The 23,421-nt window shown below is 35.6% G+C and overlaps 2 protein-coding genes across 3 annotated transcripts in view; one reads left to right on the top strand and one right to left on the bottom strand.

Moving 5' to 3' along the window:
- The window catches only part of LOC139120716 (atrial natriuretic peptide receptor 2-like), a 57,803-nt gene extending 50,599 nt beyond the window's left edge, over window positions 1–7,204 (top strand). The window contains exons 18-19 of one of the 2 annotated variants that reach the window (XM_070685253.1): window positions 878–975; window positions 3,760–7,204. In XM_070685253.1, the coding sequence (XP_070541354.1) occupies window positions 878–975; window positions 3,760–3,781 (120 nt within the window). In that variant the 3' untranslated portion in view covers window positions 3,782–7,204. Of the gene's footprint in view, window positions 1–877; window positions 976–3,692 lie in introns of both variants that reach the window. The other variant, XM_070685252.1, reaches the window with a different exon arrangement.
- Window positions 7,205–8,853: 1,649 nt separating this feature from the next.
- LOC139120718 (charged multivesicular body protein 3-like) lies at window positions 8,854–18,682 on the bottom strand. The gene is made up of 6 exons (XM_070685254.1): window positions 18,564–18,682; window positions 17,113–17,173; window positions 14,442–14,621; window positions 11,905–12,026; window positions 10,990–11,104; window positions 8,854–10,214 (listed from the first exon to the last, which is right to left on the bottom strand). Exons 1-6 carry the CDS (start codon window positions 18,606–18,608, stop codon window positions 10,081–10,083), a joined length of 657 nt encoding a protein of 218 aa, XP_070541355.1. The 5' UTR covers window positions 18,609–18,682; the 3' UTR covers window positions 8,854–10,080.
- Window positions 18,683–23,421: the final 4,739 nt, after the last annotated feature.

Below are 23,421 nucleotides of genomic sequence, written 5' to 3'. Positions count from 1 at the left end.
TTGGTTAGTACTATATATCTTTCAACACTTCTCCCACCATTTTTTCTACAACCCTATTATATTCTGTGACAAAATTTCATCTGTGCCGGTGGCAATTGAGTGCACCTGATAAATCAAATTTTCTGAAAGATTTATTTGTCACCAGGTTCTCACTGGGCCATGATTCATCCTTTTTGCCCAAGACAGCCAAATGTTCATTCGTATGACAGAACAAGTTAGCAGTATCATTACAAAAACGAGTGTCAGATTTCCCTATATCTCCTGAGCATCAGAGAAAAGGATTTTTGACGATTTCTCTATTACTACCAGGGGTTTGAGCTCAACAAAGTTTACAACAGGGATTTTGTTTCCACTAAGTTTACTGTCTCAAATTCTCATTGCATTGACTGAACAAACATGGAAAGCTTGCAAGCGTTGTTATGGCAAAATATCTATGGTTAAACAACAGATTCAAGTGGTCATAAGACTAAGGGTGCAGTCAATGTAGACCCTTGAACTTTAAACAAAGTACAAATATCTTGTATCCGGAATTCTTCTCCAAATGAAGTTTGGTATCTGCACGTTTCATGACAGTTTTGACGCAGACAGTGATTATCGAATAGCAAAATTTATGAAATGTTTTTAAATTTTTGGAAGAATTTTCAAGAAAATATCAAATACAGAAGATCTAAAAGAACTTTGCCTTATGACATTTCAATATGTCTGTGAAATTTTGTCAGGCAGTATTTGGAAGCTGCTTTACATGTGGTAAAAAAAAATCAAGGTGCACATGTATTCTAACAATTAATCTAAGTTTACCTCATGTTGTTAGAGTTTGATTATATTTTTCAATTTTCAAATTGATATTTGAAATTGGATATTTTGTTTTGCAACTTAGGGAAAGGGAGACATGATAACACACTGGTTGCTAGGGAAACAGGATGAGCCAGACAAGGAGAACAACAACTCACAGTATGGTACACCTGAGAAGAAGTTGTGAGTAGGAACTTTAATTGCAAATCAGCATTTTTCGTATAATTTTGTTTCAAACAAGTAGACATTTTTGTTCTTTTTGTTCTTGAAACCTAATGTAGGTCAAGGGTTGATCAAATCCATTCAGTTCTACATGCTCCTTGCTTTGGCCTTGGACTTGTTTACATTGTTGAACACTTTTATTTACATCAATTACAGAATGTTCTAGAAGTTAGCGCTATACTGATACATGCAATATATGACATATTCTTGAGTCAAAGAAAAAGTCTAGTCGGTGCAGTGGTGCATCAGATTGGCAGATGACATAGTCCAATATCATGGTCCATTTTGCTCAAATGTACATTATACAATTTTATCAGACACCTCCACTGTATTCACTGGTGTGCTGTAGCAATGGACTGGCAAATTCACTGGTATGGTTAAAAAAATTTGCAGTAGACAACCTTGTACTGTTGAATTTGCTCAACCCTTGATAAGCTGAGTATTTGACTACAGTAACTGTTGACAGTATTTTTCAATACTTAAAGACCATGTATCAACAGCAGTTCCTAGGCCCATTTCCTACAGCATTTTGAAATACCCAGTATTTGGTTCGTCAGTGCAGAGTGTCAGTGTTTGACATGCATTGTTATTGTTGACAACTGAATTCAAGTCTGGACCTGAATTTGATTATCAAAACTTACAAGGCAGGACAGACACATACACCATACACAGTCAATGCTGACAAGCTGAGCTCTAGATGTTTCAACATTCTGTGTAGAGTAAAGACAGAGAAAGTGTTGCTGACACATACAATAAAGTTTTGAAAGAAATTGTCAAAACTTACAGTAACTAGGCCTTTACATAATGTACTGATAGCTACAGTTTTAAAACCCTTGTCCTTGAATTACATCTGATTGACAAAAATTATACATGTCATAGTGACTGCCATCTTTTTTCATCTGAAAGTAGTTTCAAAAATCATGGTTTGAGAAAATTTAATAAAACAACTTTGGCCTTTTTGTCTTCAACAATGAATTTAGAAATACTTCTTGTATATATAAACTGATGACAGTCAATTCTTTATATTCAACAACACATATTCATAATTCTCTCCTTTTTTTAACACCAAATTAAGTTCATTTGATAAACAAGTAAGAATTTGACATTTTCTGAATGACTGGAGAATGAAAACATGCACAAATTGTGACATCATCAGCACCTGCAGTTTAAGGCCTTAGGTTTGATGTAAACCAGATCCTTGATGAAGCTTTTATAAAAAAATTAGGGCAATATAGGCATCTTGTACAAGTTTCTGTCGGCATTCATCGTGACATATAGCGTCATAATACTCTACCGGTACACTTAATGACGTGGGGCAGGAGTGCACTTTATAGGCCCAACAGCTGGCCATACCCAGTGCCGATTTAAAGTAACATTAAAGACAATGTCAACATGTAATATTAGAGCTCTGTAGATATAAGGCTTGCGCGTTTAATGATATTTATTCGGGTTGTGGTACAAGCATTCACAGCGGCTGTCTGGTATTAATCTGCACATAATCACGTCAGCTTACACGCTAATCATACCGATAACATCATTGAAATGTTGCATTTGTGTATTCCATCAGATCATGGCATGCAGAGTGTCACACACCCTACTTCATCTCCCTAACTCTCACATTTCAGATGCCGTGCAATATCATCAGTCCTCTTTTTGTTCCAAATTCCAAACTTTTCCCCGCACAGTATCTGATTACACTCTGAAATAGAGCAGATGAAAGGAATACACGTTCCCATACCATAGCTGATTGATTCACTAAGTTTTTTGTAAGGTGAAGCTTTCAGTGAGATATTAATACTAATAATATTTGGACTCTGAAAATGATATAATATAATAATGTCATAAAAAAATATTGAATCAACATCATCTTTGCTGGTTTTGTAAAGGTTTGTACAGTTCATTGGATAAGTCAGAGTATAAACCACAGTAATATTAATGTTTGGTTGACAAAAAAACAATAAAAAACAAAACTTAGTTGCCCAATAAAGCCAAAACTAAAATATTAAAAATTCCCTGTCAGTCATAATGGATTCTATTCATCAGAAAGGTAATGAATTTTAAAATGCTTTTACGACTGAAGAGTCTAGTAAAATTACTCAAAGAGGATTTGAGAGTATATGACAGCACATCAGGAAATTCAACAAACAAATCTACACTTGTCAATAATGTGTTAACGTTATGTATAATCTGCTGAAAATTCTGAGAAATTTGTTAATTACTGGGTAATTCCATTCAAGCTGTGCTTATCGCAAGCATTACACATTAAGTGAAATGAAATGTCATGATTTGGACTGCCAAGTAGTCAGAGCTTTTGCTGTCACATATCAAAAGAATTATTGTGTTTTGTGAACTTTGCTGCAGAACGCTCACGACTCACAATATTTCTGTAATGGAAACTAAAACCCCCATTAAATCTAAATAACATGTTAATAATTCAAGTAAGCTATGATATTAATCCAAGGAATTGTACAAATTGAGATATAATTGAGATATTGAAAGTTATCCAAGCAAATAAATAAATTTCTTAAACATATCAATTACTAAAAATATAACTTGATGTAAAGATTTCAGTGTAAAATGTCTGTGTTGTCTGTATCCTCAATTCCTCTATCCTCTACAAATCTTTGTCTCTCTCATGTCAGTTTGATCTCTGTCTTCCATCCTTACAATGTTGACAGCTCTACTGATACTAATCCATACAGTGACATTAGCGGTGATAGCGTACTCTCACCTCCTGCCACCAAGGTTCCAGGACAAACTGACCTGACCGAGGAAGAAGTCACCGAGCTTGCCGAAGAAATTGACAGGATAACCAGTGCCTCTGGGTTCCGGAATCGGCAGAACTTGAAAGGCGGTGGATTCGCCAGCAAGAGATCCAGCATCCAGTCGGGTGAAGTGACTCCCAAGGATGTCAGTATAGGGCCCATGGACACGCCTAGACCCAGTGTTAGTGGAAACCATACATCTGACAAGGGGTTACCAAGACAACATTTCTCATTTTCAAATTCATGACCAAATATGACCAGAGTCCTCATCAGAGTAATTTGTTAAAGCAGCATTGTCTTTTTGTAAGATTTTATTTTACTGTACATCTTATCTTGATGCCAACAGTCAATATTTGACCCTGAAATCATGGAAATATAATGTGTAATTGGAAAAGAAAGGTTGTCTTTCGGGTGTGAGCCTCACAATCAAAAGTTTCACAAATTTTCTATTCCAAAGGAAGGCACTCCAAAAGTGCATTATCATTCTGATACTTTTTCTAGGGAGTCCACAAGAACCAAGGCTTGTGCCACTACTCTATACTAGGCAGAATGCTCACTTGGTGTTGAAACCGTATGTACTCCCTAGCTCAGATTACAAGAGTCCCTATGACGTACGTTCGATATTAGAAACTTTAAATTCCTTGCATCATCAAAATAAAAACATCGGCAAAAAAAAATCAATCATGTTTTTATCAATGTTGCGTGATCCATAAATAATTCCAGGTCGAATACTGACCACTGGTATTAAAAATAATATTTAAAAATTGTTACAAAAGACAATACCATTTTAATGCTCAAGTATTCTCCCTTTGATAAGGTATGAAACAATATGTCTGATATCAAAGAAAACATCTGTAGTGTTTTCTTAATTGCAATTGAGATACTGTACGGGTACAACTGTTTTGAACTATGTAACAGTTGAAAGCTTAACACTGAAGAAATTTTTTCATGACTAGATTTTTTATTTATATACTGTATTCAAAGTTTACTATTTGTATTGCTTATTGTGATATTGTCAATGAAAGAATTGTTAACAGTAAGTGAAGAAAATGAACTGTATCAAGAACAGAACATAGAAATTACACGAAACATTTACCAGTTTTGTAAAAAGTGGAATACATGGTGAGAAAAACTTCCAAAGAATTTACGCACTTAAATAGTTTTCATACAATACTCAAAGTTTTTTCCCGGGTCAGTAGAAATGCTGACAACATTAAGCTCATGTGTGTTTGTCTAGTGATGATATTTTACTCTTTATCCATTGCCAAAGTTGTATGGTGAACATTCTCTGTTTTTGAACATCTGCTAGGCATAAATGCAGTTTTTTTTGTACAGAATCCCTCTTTTTCACTTCCCCCAAACGTTTTCTTTAGCAGCCTGTGATTAAACTTTAACATACAGGGTAAAAGTACCCACGTGTTGGAATCATTTAGTGTCCCGTCCATGAGTTTACATCTCAGCTTCATTGATTATGTTTTATCAATTGTTTTCAGTCAAATCTGAATACATTCTTACAACACTGTGAACTATCATTTGTTTTCCGTCCATGCTTTACAGCATTAATTACACTACATTAGACATTGGCTATTCTGCCATCCATTCTACGCCCAATCACAACACAATATGTGCCATTGATATATGACAATCTGTCTGTCCAATACTGACATCTGAAGTTTTTTATTAGGACTGTGACACTCATTAGTTCCCATAGCAACATGAGGGGAATATGTTTATCGTTGCTTTGCTGCGACTTTGTTTGCCCACAAGATCCGATGACCAAGGCGAAAACGTAGAACAGGAATGTATGAATACAAAAGTAATTGTGACATACAGTAAGATTACATCAATAAGTTCACTAGTCAGAACATTACAGTGTGTATGTGTGCAATCTGACTGACATGGACTTTTCCAAAACTATTGCGCATTGTGCACTCATTTGCATTAATTTAATTTTTAAAAGTATACATGCAAAAACAAATGCTGGTCTAGATTGATACAGCTATAATGGGAAACAATTCCATATTTTTTTAGCCTCAACCAAACAATTGGAGGAGAGAGCAGAAATGTATGAAATTAGAGAGGAACTTATGTTTTCACCTACACACACATATAAAACAATGATAAGTATGTAAAATCCTGTAAAGACTTGCCAACTCTGTGAGTTTTGTGAGTTCCTGGACTATGTTTATCAGTCCTTTCACAAGTAGGACTGGTATTTCCATGATTTCAACCAGTGGAAGAACACCATCAAAAAAGTCGGTGTTATGGATATAGCAGTGAACGGTGTAGCAGCTGAACTCTATCAAATAATCATATCAATCAACATGAGAATATAATGTTTGAATTGTCTGGAAGTGCCGGACAGTCGTCAAACAGTCTGCAAACTTATCAGCACTACCTTTTAAAGCCATTGGTAATACAAAAATGTGGTTTATTTAACTCTATTCAGGGCATGGGCTGACATTCAGTTGACATGGTGAAACAATGACTTAATATAACAATAAGAATCTTTCAGATCAGAGGATTCCTGGTGATCCATCCTGGTGCATTCTGGGATTGGAATTACAGAGTTCACGGTGAATACTTACACTGTAAGTAGTGGCAAAAGTGTTAGAGGTAGTGATGTAAAAATATGGGAGAGGCTTTGGAAAATATCCTGGAAAGAATAAAGTGCATTATTTAAAAAATCTTTGATTATATCCATGAAATATGTTTTATCGATGACACTGTACTTGTGCAATGAACATAACAGAAATTAATATCGCCTCTTTATCCTTTCAACTTTCTTTCTATGCTGTACTGCAACCATTCCAAACATTGAAATGCTATTCAGTTCTCATTGTGTCAATAAGACAGAACAAAATGATTGATGTTTAGCAATGAGGAATGGTAGCCTAATTGTGTTAGAGGGGAACTTTTGTACCATGCAGCAATATGACGACAGACCAACCCCTTCAAGTCTGAGTTCAATGTCCTTTCAGCATATTATCTTATTGACTCTGTACTTACGTACTGACCAGCCGTTTCTTTTATCATGTATTCAATGGTTAATACTTTGCTTCCAGTCTCATTTTCCATTTTTTATAGACCATCATCTGCTTCAAATGATGCAATTAAACTCTGTTTATTGTTTTTTGTCTCCATGACTTGAAGCATATCTCTCCTACTGGCACAACATAATTTACTAGTTCTTGCACATTGAACTTTAATGGTGCCTAATTCTGAGAACAAGTGTTGTAATTGTAAATATTGTATTATTATTATTTTTGACATGTGGTGAGATGTAATGTAACATTTACAGGCCACGTAGGACATTACTGTGTGTTGTGGATAATATATGTGTATGATTGTATATATGAATATATGTTGTGTTTTTGACAGTAATGTATAATATATGCCGATGAGAATAAAATATTTCAAATGTGGCTGTGATTATGGTGAGATTTTTGTTGCAAAGCTTTGTTGCATTACCCGTTGATGTGGTACAATCCTGAAGATGATACAGTGTCTGCTAAAAATATCTGAACTATCTTGTTGTAAAACAATGGTTTTGCAGTGTGTGTAATGAGTGATGCCAAACTCACGATGGAAAATTCACTTGTAATGGAAGTATATTCCATTTACGATGCTGGTGATAATATTTGCAACAAAATCTGGTTGACTTGAGTTACATGATCATATTGTGACAAAAATGAGCACTTTAAATCATAGTAACAACAACATAGTAACAACAACATACAGGTTGGAAAATGAGCAGTTTGCAACACACACACATCATGGCATACAACTCAGATTTTCTGTTTGAATACTTAATATACATACAACACATTTGTCTCAGTGTTTGTATATTGGTTTAAGATTGATTTATTAATACTAAATGTATTATTAGAAATATGTACAAGACATGCAATTAACTTGTGGCTGGAAATATAAAGTGTAATATTTGCAGTCATGCCTAATGTTTGAACAAATTACCCGGTACAGAAAAAACAACTCGCCGGCATCACTGCCTTTAATTTGAAAAATGGATAAAAAATAGACCCTGCCTCTTTGAACCTATAATTTCATATGAAGTTTTGATAGATAATTCATACAAATAACACTTACTTGTACAGTGTCAGAGACTTGAACATCATTTCTACATCACAAAACACATTATTTACAAAGGCAAACTATACAGTAATGTTTTACCCACTGATATTGAAAACACCAGATTAAACAGATGAAACTTTGCTTATTCTACATGACAATTGAGTTATCATTCAATTTCTTCTTCTAATTCAAATGATTGGTAGGCTCAGCTTTGTGTGGTTCATTATTCATCAACTCTAAGCATGCAGCCATTCATGTTGAGAGTTTTGAATGACGGGCGACATACAGCATTGGATTTTGTTGAAATATGCTTCCTTAAGGTACCATACCCCAGTTCAAACTGTTTAGGTCCAAACTGCTAGATATGAGGTAATTCTGGTAAGTTGCTGAAAAGTCTAGCCTCAAATGGTTACTATGTTTCAAAACAAATGACATATTCAAATGAAGAAAGATTTTCCCAGGAGCAGTGACGTTGTAGGGCCACATGTAAAACCTACGCTTTCATATATCCCTTAATTTGCTCTGCCCTTTAGTGTGGCCAAGAGAGCCATTACATTGTTTCATGAAACTTTGAAGGCTACAGTAAGTGTTACTTGCTGAAGGACAGTCACAATGCATAGCCAAGGAGGGGCTGTGAGAGAGTCTTGAGGAAACCAAGCTTGTAATTAATACCTTTTTGAATGTGTGCTACATGTAACTCTGTCATTAATGAGAGTGGATAGAGGTTGTGGGCAGGTGTCTGTCTGTCTGTTTACATTCTATACATGATAGTAAATTATCAACAAAGAAAAAAGAAAGAAAACATGTGTGCAGTCCTGCTCCCTTGGTGTATTGCTCATCAATACGGCTTGCTAACTACTCATCACTTGTGTACATTTCAGATTTATATGGGTGTTTATTTCCAAAGTTTTGTTTGTTTGAGTGTAGAAGCCAACTATGCATTTCAATGTTGAGTTTCAAGTACATACTACATATGCTAAGGTTACTGAAAGATCGTTTATTTTTCTGTTTACGAAAACGTACATGTTTTACATAGTGCTTCTATCCAACATTTAAACACTGAGGCGAATGATGCAGATCAGTTACACAGACTGATGAAACGCGACCAAAATAATGATACATTTTGTTGGGATTGAAAACAATACTATGTGTCATGAATGTTCAGAGATGAGTTTTGATTTCTGGACCAGAATGACAAACTTTGGTAATGATGATATTACACAGTGGAATTGAACAAGGAGTAAATGTAAACAAACATGAAACACACACCAATCCATGATATTTGCATGTATTCTCTTTACATGCGACATACAAAACATTTTCACTGGCTATTGTTGTAACATTTCCTCAACTAGTTGTTACCATTGTCAAAGTTTGTACTTCATTATATCCAGGAGTTGACAAAGACACATGCCCACAATTTATAGAATAGGGTATCGTTACAATCTTTGCAAGGCAAACTTGGATTATAAATGCCATAGCTTCACTGATACCAATTGGTAAATGATAGTTGAATATCACAGACATACAAATTTACACCTGAATTCTAACGACATGTTAAGTTATGATTTCGAAAGTCATCAGAGAGACCATGCATATCATACATTTAGCCATCGACAGCTTACAACTATTGCCTCTTTAAAACAGAATTTATAATACTTGTACACTCTAGAGACTGCATCACAGCACAGATCTAACAAAACACCAGTTTTACCCAGTGAGTATTGCATGGACATGTGAGGGCGCTCTTTCATCCTGTCAGAGTATTATTCCCTAGTTTTCATTTCAGTCGGTTTAATTATATATCTGACATCTTTCACCTCCCCTCTTTACTTTCATTCACACGGTTGTTTTGAAAAGAGATAAAAGGATCCATTTAGGTAAGATGATGATGTATAACCTGTCTTACTGAACTTAGGTCAATCTATACACATGCTAAAAGGAAAGATTGGTTTGACCAACAGGGTGGACCTATTTGACACAATTAAAGGTCACGGTGTAATGGAAAGGGAAGGACTATTCAAGAATAATTTGTAATATGCATGATATGCTTTATATGACACTTAAAAGAGAACACAAAAACTACTGCAAAGTATTTTCATGTCTGGTGAAAACCGCAAAATATCTGATTGTTTCATTATCTGTGGAAAAAAAAATCAATTTTTTTTTGTCAAAACTATTTACAAAAGGTAAATTGGTAATGTAAACTTTAACTTCTCAATGCTTCTAATCTTGCCTGCATTTCTGTGACATCTTCTTCTTCATCACTCTCAATAGCGGCAGTTGCGCCTTCTGCCATCGGTAACTCATCATCCACAGCACTGGGTGCTTGACCAAGGGCACCTAAAGCAGATATGAAACATTTTAACCATTAATCCCTTCAAAAGATCTTAATTCAAATAAACAAACTCCACAAGTATCATGATCAGACCCTGTGAGGGCAGTAATGTTGTCCCAGCTGTTCCCTATAAGAAAATCTGAGCCTTTATTTTTCTGTGTGATCTGGTGAAAGTGTTATCTTGACCCAAGAACATAAATGCTGACACACTTGTGGAACACATCATTTAAGTGTATAAATGGCTAACTAATACCATTTGCACTAGATAGAATCTACACAAAAAATGCCGAGCTGAGCACACTCTCACTTCACTGACTTTGAGAACTCTAAACTTAAGACGTTCATGCATGAGCTCATCTGATTTTACCTGATATTTACACCAATTTATGGAATCAAAATCACCTAGTTAAAATTTGTGTAGAAAATCGAGCTTCAATTACCAAAAAGTTGGTGGTATATCTTTATTTCATAAATGCATCAGCCAATGTGGAACAACATAAAAGTTATCTGTACACTGATACCTAGTAGTATCAAATGGAGGACTGTACCCTGAATTTTCCTTGAACTTGGACGTGGTATACTTTTTACAGTGTGATGTCATGTATGTACTGTTTGGGTTTATGTCATAGTGAGGTAACTCAGTATTTTTCTGATACTATTACAAGAGATGAAAATTACACTACTTGTACTTTTCAATTATCTGTAATCTTAATTTTACTTCATTTCTTGTGAGCATTATCGATCAACGACAGCTGCTCTGTATTAAATGTTGAAACCTACCTGCTGTGACTTCAAAGAGAATTTTATCAACTTCAGCCTGGGCAGCCTCCTCCATCTCGTCTTCATCTTCAAGACTTTCAAATGTGTCTTCCATCATTTCTTCTATAATGCCAGCCTAGAAAAATAATTCCGGTTAAAGTAATCCCGAAGTCAGTACTAGTCAGCTAGAAACCTAACGGAGCATTCCATGAATATCAGCATGTCAGGTACTGTGATTCAAATTGAATTGTGGTGACGAATGTATTGCCAAATGTGTTTGATAGCTGGAAACGGGGGCCCTTCAGTAAATTGCTGGGTGTGAAACCTCTTTGCTGTGTACATATTCCCATGGTGTTGAAAACACACATTGAGTAAGAACTGGGGACAGGTTGACAATAAGGCACTATAGAGGGCGCTCTGTTGAGCAATGGGGAAATAAAAACCATGGTGAAAAACATCTCGTTTTGATGGTGGGTTTATCTGTGATCAGTGGTTCATTTCGTGAACAAATTTTAATGTTTCCAGAAACATACCATCAGGATTGCACTGGTATTTAGATCAAGCATGGGATGAAAAAGAAAAGTCTGTTAATACCTTGATAATGCTAGAGAAATTCAGAAAGTGCAATTATGTACATACTGGACAATAGTAACCAACCAGTATTACCGACAGATACTCAACAAAACTCTATTACAAGCAATTTAAGTCCCCTTAGAGCAAATTAGTAATTTGTCTCTGGTAACATGTTGACAAACATAATGTAACTGTTACAGATACATGATTCATGTGATGTACAATGTGTACCAGCCTCTTCACAGCTAGCTGCTCAAAATATAAAAACTATTCTGTATGAAATTTCTAAGATAGTACACCGATAATGGTGGAAATAATTGCATAATTGCATGGACTCAGTGACGCAATGGTTGAAATTCCTACCTTCATCATTTCCTTGGATAACTCTCTCATTGTGGCACTGATTTCCGGTATCTTTATCAGCGTTTGCATTGCTTTCATCACATCAGTACTTTTCTGTAATGCTCCACTCACTCTGACTAATGCTGAAATCAAAACCAAACTTTATGATCAGATCCTAGCTGTCTTTGACTAAAGAACATGTCAGGCCATAAAGGAGAGTTTGATCTCTGAACATTAGTCAGGGTACATCAGAGTATTCGTTGAAAAAAATACAAAATAAATTAAAGTGTATATCTCACCTATTTTTTGTATGTCTGAACTTAATCGAATTGCATAAAACAATATTCATTATTTCGAAAAATCCATAACGTTGTAGTGGCAACTATTTCTATAGTAGTGTATTTCACTGTTAAAGTTGTGAAAAATTCACCCTGTCAGGAAACGTCCGAGTTCATATTCGCCGCGTATTGGTTAAGTGGCATGACGACAAAAGTGGCTAACATGTGAGAGCAATCCCCTGTGAGCAATAGTCAACACACTGGGGACCACCTTCGAGAAGATCTCAGGTAGTTCACTATGATGAATAGATGTGTGGTTTTGGGCTGCAACAACACAAATCTGGATGGTTTTAGTCTACATATGTGCCGTCAATTTGGTGTGGACCTAGAAATATCTCCATGATAGCATGGCAAAGTTGTGTGTTGAATGTCAGTGTGATAATACCAGCAGCCGACCCAATGCCAAGTCAACCGCTGTGTACTATAAAGGAATAGTGAGACATGGAGCTGATCCACCAAGGATATTCTATGAATGAGACTCAAGCCTTTCATAATTAGTAGCTCCCTAAACTGTACTACTTAATGAACTGCACTGTGTCATAATGCCTAAAATACTACAGCTGTAAATCTGTTCATCCACCGCACTGACGCCAGATGTGGGAGCTAGTCTATAGCCAGAACATTTGGAGTGATATGTATGAAGGGGTCTAATCAGGCTCGCTGCTTCAGTTAATAATTTGCATTGTGCAAAGTATACACTTGTTTTTCCAGGCTCTATATACAGTCGTTTAGGTCTGCTATTCGCATTGTTAATTATAAAACTGTAGTAAGTGAAATGTACAGAACCAGGGACAAGTTCACTGTTTGGCAACGTCTAGAGTGCAGCATGCAGTCGGGGCCCGAACTATAGACAACCGGCAATTTTCATTCACCTTCCGATGGACTGCATCCTGTCAGTGTCAGGGTTGGGACTCTCTTCAGTTTGTATACTTGGGTATACAAGAAAAAGCGTCCTATGCTCAAATCATGCTCTCAAATGTCCTCTTCCATTAGAAATGTCAATGATGGGATTAGCTAATTTAGCGGTGATAAACCAAAACGTGGATTGGTGGCCATATTGGCTCCAAAAATTTCTGTGTGTCGATGTCTGACTAGACTAGCCCCAAGTTTGTGGGCATATAAATATCAAAACAGAATAAATTGAAGGAATTTGAATAAAATCAATCGACAACATGTTTGTGGTGAGATGACATTGAAGCAATGTACTCTGGTAAGCTCATGTTTCGATAGGGGGGTGTCAACGTGATGGCCTTGGCCAGCTGTAACTGGTGCCACGCGCCGAGACAAAAAAGCCAAGCAACTGGGCGGGGTCAGCCTGGCATCTCAGTGTTTTTATTTATGTACTCCAGGAAAGCACAGGATCAATTCCGGAGGCAATAAGGCCTGATGAAAGTAATATTCTGCTCTAATAACTTTTGTAAAGAACAGGGCAGTAGATCAAAAATTTTTTATATTTCTTGTGAAGCTGCGGATTGTACTCGGCTATATTGCAGCCGGTTGGTCTAGGGAGACATTTCACGCCGAGTGAACTGAGGCACAAAATCTACGCTCACAATATTTCCGATGGAATCATTTTCAACAGTAACTAGACTCTTCATCACTGGCTACCCTCTAAATCAATCATTCCAAACAACATTCTATTGCAGGAGTGATGATCACTAAATTTCCAAATTATAGACAGAACTTGAGACAGATGCCATTCTGTCATTGTGTACAGGTAGTATACATGTAGCTCCTCCGTTCTACACTCACAAATGCCACTTTTTGACATCAAAGAAATGGACGCATTGCTCACAGAGGCTTTTTTGTCAAGCCATGAACATTTTTCATTCCCACCATAATTTATCAATGAGAAAAAGGAAAAAAAAGACACCTACATTTAGTTTCAGAATAGTATTATTATTTATTGACAAAAAATAAAAAAATGTTTTCTAGGTGAGATATACCCTTTAACTGATGAAATACGCAAATACTATACCCAAGTACTTATCCAGGTCACACACTTTATTTCTAAATGTATTAACCTCCATTCATTCAAATCCTTTGTAAATGTGTCTACACTCACCACTGATAACCATGCTTGTGGGCCAAACCATTGAAAAACAATCAAACTATTACAAAATAATTTGGTTGGGAAAGGGTAAAGCAGTTTGTGCATTTCCACTTTGATAGATGGAGTAACCACTCTAACTGGTAAGACTGCTGATATCTATGACTTACCAAGCTGGTTTTTCATCTGCATGGACACTGAATTAATCTGTGCCTTGGAGGCATATAACCTGTTCACTGCTTTCCTGGAATGCACTACCTCCTTGGCCAGTATAAGGCACACATCCTTCTCTCCCTTCTTGGCATGTTGTTTTATCTGGTGTTTGACTTTGGCTTCAGCATTCTGAATTGCTGCATGTGAAAAAGAAATATAATACAGCTAAGGACACAGATTAAATGCATAATATTTACGTCATTGAAGGAATTCTTGTAGTCATATTTAATTATTATGTTTAATTATGATAAACTGCAAAGCTACATGTGTCAACTTGTCCTTGGTACTTCAAACGAAAATGTAGCACTGTATGATGGGATCATTTCTCTGTTTATTTGTTAAATATGAAAAGAGTAAGACACATAAAAGAGGCAATCTTTACAGACCAACATTTAACACCTATGGTACGTCATCAATGGTTATACAATACTTGTACACTTCTTTTTATCTACAATGTTATCCACAGAACTTGTGTGGGACGTACAAAAACGTAAACGTAATATATATGAGACTGTCCAACCATCCTGTTTTTTGCTGTATTTGCCTCTGAGTGTTCTTTGTCACTTTGCGTCAATCTTGTTTCTTCAACCTGGTAAGTTATTTATTTTGACCTGTTTTGATGTCTTGTTAGGCACTGTGTTGTTGTTGTGCTGACCTTTGCTTAAATGTTACATCACAGAAATTTCATAGATATCTGTCTTTTTAGAATACATTGAAAACATTCTCAACATGACTATGCAATTTGTGCAAAGCTAAAATATTAACGTATGATAGGTGTTTTGTACAGCGTGTACACTGGTAGTGCTACAGGGCATATATATTGAATTTCTGGAAACTGGGATCCAGTGTGCCCTCTAACAAAAGAAATTTCAGGAAACTTTTGAAAAATTTGTGAAATTTTCTTGAGTCACAATGTATGATTTCCTATTCAACTGAAAATTTTCTTGAGTCACAAAGAATATTCATGGGTCATAGAACCCCAAATAGGCTTAGAGGGCACACTACTGGGATCGCTGAGTCCTTCCATCATTATAGAGCAGAATGGTGTTTAGTAAAGTATTAAAGCAGTGTTTATTTGTAAAGCATGAGAAACATTTCTTTGGCTTTTAAAAACCCTTCTATGAAAATATTGGGCAAACACACAATATTTCAACTCCAGAAAAAAAGATGTATGCTGATGTTCTGTAGGCTCTGTACACCTAAGAGATCATGTGATGTCAGTACAAACGAACCCACGTGTTTAGATGCATGTATTTCTTTCTATGCATGTTTGTGCACATGGTTTTGGTTTGACTGCCTTCAATTCAAATTCAGGGTTTAACTCATTGCAGAACTTTTTACGACTGACTTCATTACTTTTTATAAATTTGAATTTCAAACAAAGAAAACAGATTTTGTCAATAGATACTCTGTCATGTTATCACATGAATAATTATCCAAATACAAATTTTCATATACAATTTCTTAACTTTTTATTTTTCAATTATTTCTGGCTGATCTTCCCTTTTGTAAAACAATGATTACTACTGTAATTATGAGAGAGAAACACGATGGGTTGATCAACAGACAGATATTCTAAGGTAGAATGGACTTTGGAGACAGATCTAATTGAATTCTCAAAATTTTCAAATAAATTTTTAGTCAAACACTTATGGGAGTTCACTTTGAAGCTCATAAAGTGTATAAAATTTTCACCAGTTTATTTACGTGAAAATCGAAAATTCAATTTTCCCCGTAGACGTAACACAGGGATGGTGGCCATTTTGTATTTCAAGTGTTGGCAAACACTGGATAATTTGTTTTTCCTGTACCAAATTTGCATAGCGAGCTCTGATTTTTATCTTTGATTTTGAAAAGGAATGGTTTGAAGTTTCCTTATTGAAAGGTTGGGCAAAACTTTTAAAGTCTTTTGATTCTGACACCTGTACTTACATAAAGGTAATGAATCTGCAATGTCATAACATATCCATCACATGCTCTCTTCAATAATGTATTGCAGAATATGACTGTAGATTGACCACATGCTTTTTACATGGCATAAAAACTCCATGGTTTTGTAAGACCAAGGAATTAATATGTATGTATCAATTAACCTGACCTACCATATTTCAGACCTGCTTAATCTAAACATTTTTTGTGCATTTAAGCTGAGTCTTTTGGGAAAGAGTTTGCAATATTCCCCTTTGATCTTCAGCCCCTCCCCCTCCCCCCTAATGAGTTCACTATCTTATTTACAAAAGTCACTTTTTGGAAGTGTGTTATTTTGGGCTGATTTTATTTGGAAGATATTATCTGCATCATTAAAAACTTGTTACATTTGCAGGAGAGTGCACAAGTAAAGTATTCAAATCAGTGGTCAGAGTTCAGAGATTTCTCATTGTCAGCCAATATATATATATATATATATATATATATATATATATATATATATATATATATATATATATATATATATATATATATATATATATATATATATATATATATATATATATATATATAATGTACATGGATATATATTTTTGATCAGTCCATCATCCAACAGGCGTTAGCCCAATTACAGGATGAGGTACGCATAACCCACATGACAATAACCAACACATGACATATACATGTCTTTGTACTTACATCTGACTTGTCTGTCAATAACTCTCTGTTCTTTTCTGAGTTTTCTATTCCATTCATTTACCTGCAACACAATGTCACAAAATCAAGTTTATATATATGTTGACCGTGGTAATGACAAGCCAGTATTTATAGCCTTCACAGTTCACGCCCTCTCATCAAACAAAACTTTACTTAAATAGCTGGAATATCCTACCCTTCTTTCATTGGTACGATTGTGGTGGACTTGCAATGGAAGCTAAACGTCAAGTGATATTTCTAATATTTGATGATGTGGATTAGATGTATGTCAGTACAAACCACAAGTGGAAAATCAACAAAAATCTGATATCTTTTTAGAATGGCTTTTCTAGAGCTAATATCAGGCCAATGAAAATAGGTCAATAATAAAATAGCGCCTACACCTTGTACCTGCACAACTGTGATTATTGAAAATAATAAATTTGCTTCAATTCTTAAGAAGCATTTTCTTATTGAACTTCAGTTGGTCATATTTGATCACTGTGCAAGTAACAACATTAGATTTCTGCTTTTCCCCCTTTTTTCGGTGAATGAGTCAGAGAAACTTTCAGTATGCAATACTGCTACTCGTGGGTGATGATCCCCGGTGATGATGACTAATGTGTCAGGTGAGTTCTGCTAAGCTGTGGCCACGGTCCTGGAGGGACCGTGACTGTGGCATGTCTATTTTCAAAGTATATTATTTTTGATTCTGAAGCTCAAAACTCACCTGCTGTAGGGTAAACCATTTTTTAGTTTCATATATGGAAAACCTATAAACTGTCCCTTGTCACATGTTTTTGTTGAATATTCTGCAACTGTCCTACGATATCAAAACGTTACACGAACAAAGATACCGGATGCGATGCCCTGTACACAATGTTTACTTTATAATTGCATTGATATTCGTCGTTTGACTCTGCATAGCTTAGTATTGAAAGTATCAAGGAATACCCCATTCGGAGCGTTTTCTATACTGCCGATTACCAAAATAGATTTTAGTCAATCACTCAGTACCCATGCTTTTCAGCAAAGGTGATGGTGATCGGTGCATTGCAGAAAGCAAAGAGACGAGCCAACGTAATAATATAGGCCTTCAAGTTCTACATGATCGACAGCACCTATGGTTTGAGTAGCAAGCCAAGGTTGTAAGAGGTAGGCACGTTATATGGTGCAGTGTCATCTGCTAACTTTGCTTGACATGATGTGAGAAAGCTTATTAATAAACTAAAGCAAGGAAGTAGACTTGTTGCCACCTCTGTGAAAGAAACCACAGAATGTTTACGTTCGCAGTGCCAGTGCGGTGAGAATCGACGGAGATCAATCAAGAAGTGCAGAGACGGGTAAATTATGGTAAAATTGATGATTTTATCCCTTAAAACCATATAACATGTATTCACTGATATCTTAGGAATCGAACGATTCTGTAATATTCCGTGATTATTTGGACTTGCCTGCTCTTTTGGGTCCTTTTGCGCCGATTGCCCGAAGAGGCCCATCTTCCTATTATAAGGCGGAAGTACTTCGATGTTACCCGTAGCATAAATTAAAAATGGCCGCTAATTAATATTCATATACTGTTTAACTACTTCTTGACCGCGGAGTGACGTCATAGGTGAAACGTACGTGAGCGAGGTGAATGCAGAAGACTGAGAAGAGCGAATGTTACAGAAACTATGTGGAAAAAGCAGAACTAAACGTTACTAGTATGTCATTTATGTACGCTGAAACTTTGAATATTGGTTTCGTGGTTGAAAATCCGAACTTCAATTACCAATTTTGAGGCAAAGATATTTTAATCTGAAGAGTATAAAAAACAATTGAAAAAAAGTAAAAATTTATATAGTAGTATGTTAATAGATAGATAGATTACAAACCACACAGGAGAACATGGTAATACATGTAAGAGCCGTGAGTGAATACACTATTTCAAAATTCTGTACAATAGCAACACGTCAACAAGATCATGCTATGGCAGAGGAATTAGAATCATTAGAGAACATTCCAAGACTTAATACTCACCTGTATAAGCCTTTTAACTTTAAAGAATTAAAGGAAGGAATTAAAAACCTTAAAGCGAAAAAGGCACCCGGGAAGACTGTATATTGAATGAGATGCTCAAAATTGATAGTATTTTCTCTAATAAAGGCATTCTTAAATTGTTTAATCACATTTTGAAAAAAGGTAAATTTCCTGAATGCTGGAAATCAACAATGTTAGTTCCTATCCATAAGTCTGGTGACAAGACAAATCCTAGCAATTACAGAGCTATTGCAATATCAAGTCGTATTTCAAAATTATTTACTTCTATACTGAATAAACGACTAATTAGTTATCTTGAAATTAACAAGCTCATCTCACAATGTCAGTTTAAGTTTATGACTTTCTTTAATTTTCTTTTTCCTTTTCAAGAAATGACTTCACACATTTTCGATTTCAGCGTTTCTTAAACGTAGGACTAATGAATGCCAATCCTTGAGTACCATTTTTCGAAAAAAATAAAAAAATTGGCTTTTTGTATGTGTCCACAAAAGTTATCAACATTAACTTCTAACTATGATAATTTTATCTGTGTACTCATTTTAATCTGCAACATATATATTAAACTACAAACGAGGCTATCTATGATTTTTGTGGTGCTCCCTACCTGTACAACAATATGAAACAATTTTACATCTAAGCAAAATGACATGCTGAAAACGAGAAACATTCCAATGTAAAAGTCGAAAGTTTCAGTGGAATCCTGTGAAAATGATAAAGTTAGGGAGACTGAAGACTCTTTGGTAAGAAAAAAGATCGAGTGGTAAGTTTCAGGGCAAGAGCAGAGGGTATTGGATACAATGCAGTTAGCATACTACAGTTATAATAAGTAACCAAAGGAGTCGTTAGCGTGAAGGAAAGTGTAGCTTGTCCGCCTTGAAAAAAAACTGTAGGGTTTCAAAGTGTTGCGTCCACTAATCCCCATTGGTAGACTTTTAGATAGTGTGTACCTGTGAATGAAAGTTTTGACTTTTGCTTCTTCTTTTCTGAGGGAAAGTTTGAACCAGTATCCTTCATGTCACGGGAGAAATATTGCGTTCAGCATAGGCCTATATGTTTCACCAGAAAGCAAAACTGCCCAACGACAACTTCCTGATAAATTCAATTTTCGATTTAATTTCATGACAAGGAGATGATGATATTAAATCAATTTTCCCGACAGGTTAAAAGGAGTTCAAAACAGGCCCCAGATCAAAAATGAAAATGAAAATGAAAGGTTACGTAGGTATTTGATAACAATTTCCATGAACATGAATTTCCAAAAACATTTGTCTACTGCTGATCTATAGACGTGTATATCCATTACATTGTCTTTTGGTCTTCACTATGATGTAGGCACAACTGCTCAAGAAATTGACTTCAAACCATCCCCAAGAAACATGCGGAATTGGTCTTGGGAGCAGTATGAGAGTCACGTGACAGGTAAGATTTATGGTTCCCTTTGAACCAATGCAATAACTTATTCATATGAAAGTCACGTGACAGGAGAGATGAGTGGTTGAAATAGAACCCATGCATTGAAGGTATACTGTCACCTGTTCCAATTTTGCCACAGTTACCATGCAAAGAGAAAATCTAACCAATTACAGATTTTAAGCGGGTGGCCGCTTTTTAAAAACAGCGTCCTCACAGGGGCATTTTGAATACCAAGGAATGCTCCTTTTACCATATATGGGCATATATAGATTACAGGTGACTATATACCGTTAAATTATACATAACAGACGAAGGTTATCATAACTTGAAATGCAACCATGTAATGTAAACAGTGAAGTGATTTATTAGACCCCAGACGAAGTCCAGGGGACTTATGGTTTGGGCTCCGTCATTGCGTCAGTCCGTCCGTCCGTCCGTCTGTCTTTCCATGCACCAGATATCTCGGACATGCCCAAGCCAATTCCTTTCAAACTTTGTACAACGATATAATACACTATGGCCTACATATGCTCGCCCATTGTTTTGGATGTGGCACGCATAATTAGTGCTAATTTGCATAATTCTTGATTTTTTAAAAAGAGCTGTGCTTCTTAAGAGACTGCACCAAGTTTGATCAAACTTTGTACACATGGTGGTCACACAGGGCTCTAATAGCACACAAAAACATTTATCAGTATCGTGTCAATTAATTGCTAATTTGCATAGTTATGAATTTTCATAATTCCGGTAATATTTCAATAAATATTTAGCAGGATCATGTCAATTAGAAGCTAATTTGCATATTTGATGCAAGAAATATCAACTCAAATAGGATGAAACGTCATACAGATGTTGATATACCAGAGCAGTAAAAGTACGTAAAGACATTTAGCAGGATCATGTCATTTAATTGCTAATTTGCATATTTAATGAATTTTCATAATTACATAATATGTCAAGAAATACTGACTCAAATTTGATGAAACTTGGTAAACATATTCATATACCAAAACTCTACCTGTGTGCAAAAACATTTTGCAGGATCATATCATTTAATGTCTAATTTGCATAAATTCTGTAATTAAGGAAATATGTCTAGACATACTGTAGAAAATTTGATGAAACTTGGTACAGATGTTGATCTCAATGTGTTGTAATAGGGAACGAAGACATTTAGCAGTATCTTGTGAATTAATGCCAATTTGCATATTTTATGAACTTTCCTAATTAGTGTGCTAATTAGTGTGCTATAATGTCCTGATAGTCCTGATTAGTGTGCTATGGTACGGATGTTTATCCCAAAGTGTTGTAGTAGCAAGCAAAGACATTTAGTCGTATCATGTCAGTTAATTGTGTATTTGCATATTTAATGAATTTTTGTAATTAGGCTGATACGTTAAGAAATACTTCATCATATTTGATGAATTTTTGTAATTAGGCCGATACGTTAAGAAATACTTCATCGGATTTGTTGAAATTTGATATAGATGTTGAGCTCATGTTGCTTTAACTGTGTATAATGACGTTTATCAGTATCATGTTAATTAAATTCTAATTTCCATATTTCATGAACTTTCCGAATTCGTATGATATGTCCAGAAATCCTGCATCAAATTTTATGAAACATGGTATAGATGTTGATCTTCCAGTAGTGTAAAAGTGAAAAGCAACATCATGTTGATAAATTATCAATTGACTTATTTAATGACCTTTTGTGATTAGGGTGTTACCCCAGATTGGCTGAATAGGGAAACAATGTTTGTAATTAGAGATCTATATTCTGAGTGACTGCACTACATCTGATGACGCTTGCTGCAGATGTTGATCATACAAAGATTTACAAGTCAAGAAAGGCATTTTAATTTTAGCAGTATCGATAGCTAATTGTGGGAAGTCTCTTCTGTACTTAAAATGGGGGCATTTTGGTTCACACCTGGCGTTCTGATTTTTTTTGGTGGATAGCCATTACTCAGCCATACCTACACTAGTTTCTTGCAGACTAGCTGAATTTTGACGTTTAAAAAACCAGGGCATGACATACGTAATTCTGTCCAACTTGGTAAAAGGACATAACCCTCTGCTATTAATACTATTACTAATGTCAACTTGTTTACAATCCAATCCAATAAGGGCATCAGTCAGGGCTTTGGTACTCACTTTTCTTTTTTCATGTGCATCATGTCGACGTCAATTTTTAGTCACTTTCAGTTACAAATTCCCAATTACAAGGGGGGACTATGTCATTGTCAATGACTTGTTGACCTTGAACTTCATAATTCTTACTTTATGTTTGTGGCACATAAAATACCACAGAAAATTTTATTAAAACCGAGTCTTTTACAAGTATGCAGTTCCTAAAACTAACTGCAAAGCTTTGACGAATCAATAGGTATGTAAATATCGCCCTTGAAACGAATCATTTCAGTGCAGCTTGCACACACAGCAAACAAGGCCTATAATTTACTCGTAAATTTGACAATGGTCCATACTGTCAGTAACAAGCCACAAACTCGTGCATATATTGTGATTTTCCTTCTGTATCCACAGAAAGGCTTGATACATTCGGCAAAGACATTACAAAGCAAGCCATGTTACTTTATCCGTACGACAAGACAAAGGATACACCAGAGTTGACCTTCACAACGATGGCCAGTGATATTCAAGCCACCTGTGGAAATGCCCTGCTCGCCAAACATGCTGCCCTGTCATTGAAATCACCTGTGTATCGCTATGTCACCACATGGTGGCCTTCTCAACCATTTTCGTATTTAGGACTTACATGAAAACCTCGTTATGCCTTCCATATATCAGACATGTTCGCATTCTTCGGGTTTTTACCCCATTACATATCAAATC

The sequence above is a fragment of the Ptychodera flava genome, chromosome 20 (genome assembly GCF_041260155.1).
Source record: "Ptychodera flava strain L36383 chromosome 20, AS_Pfla_20210202, whole genome shotgun sequence".
Lineage (NCBI taxonomy): Eukaryota > Metazoa > Hemichordata > Enteropneusta > Ptychoderidae > Ptychodera > Ptychodera flava.
Note: the sequence above shows the minus strand (reverse complement) of the source record. Positions and strands in the feature narration are given on the sequence as shown.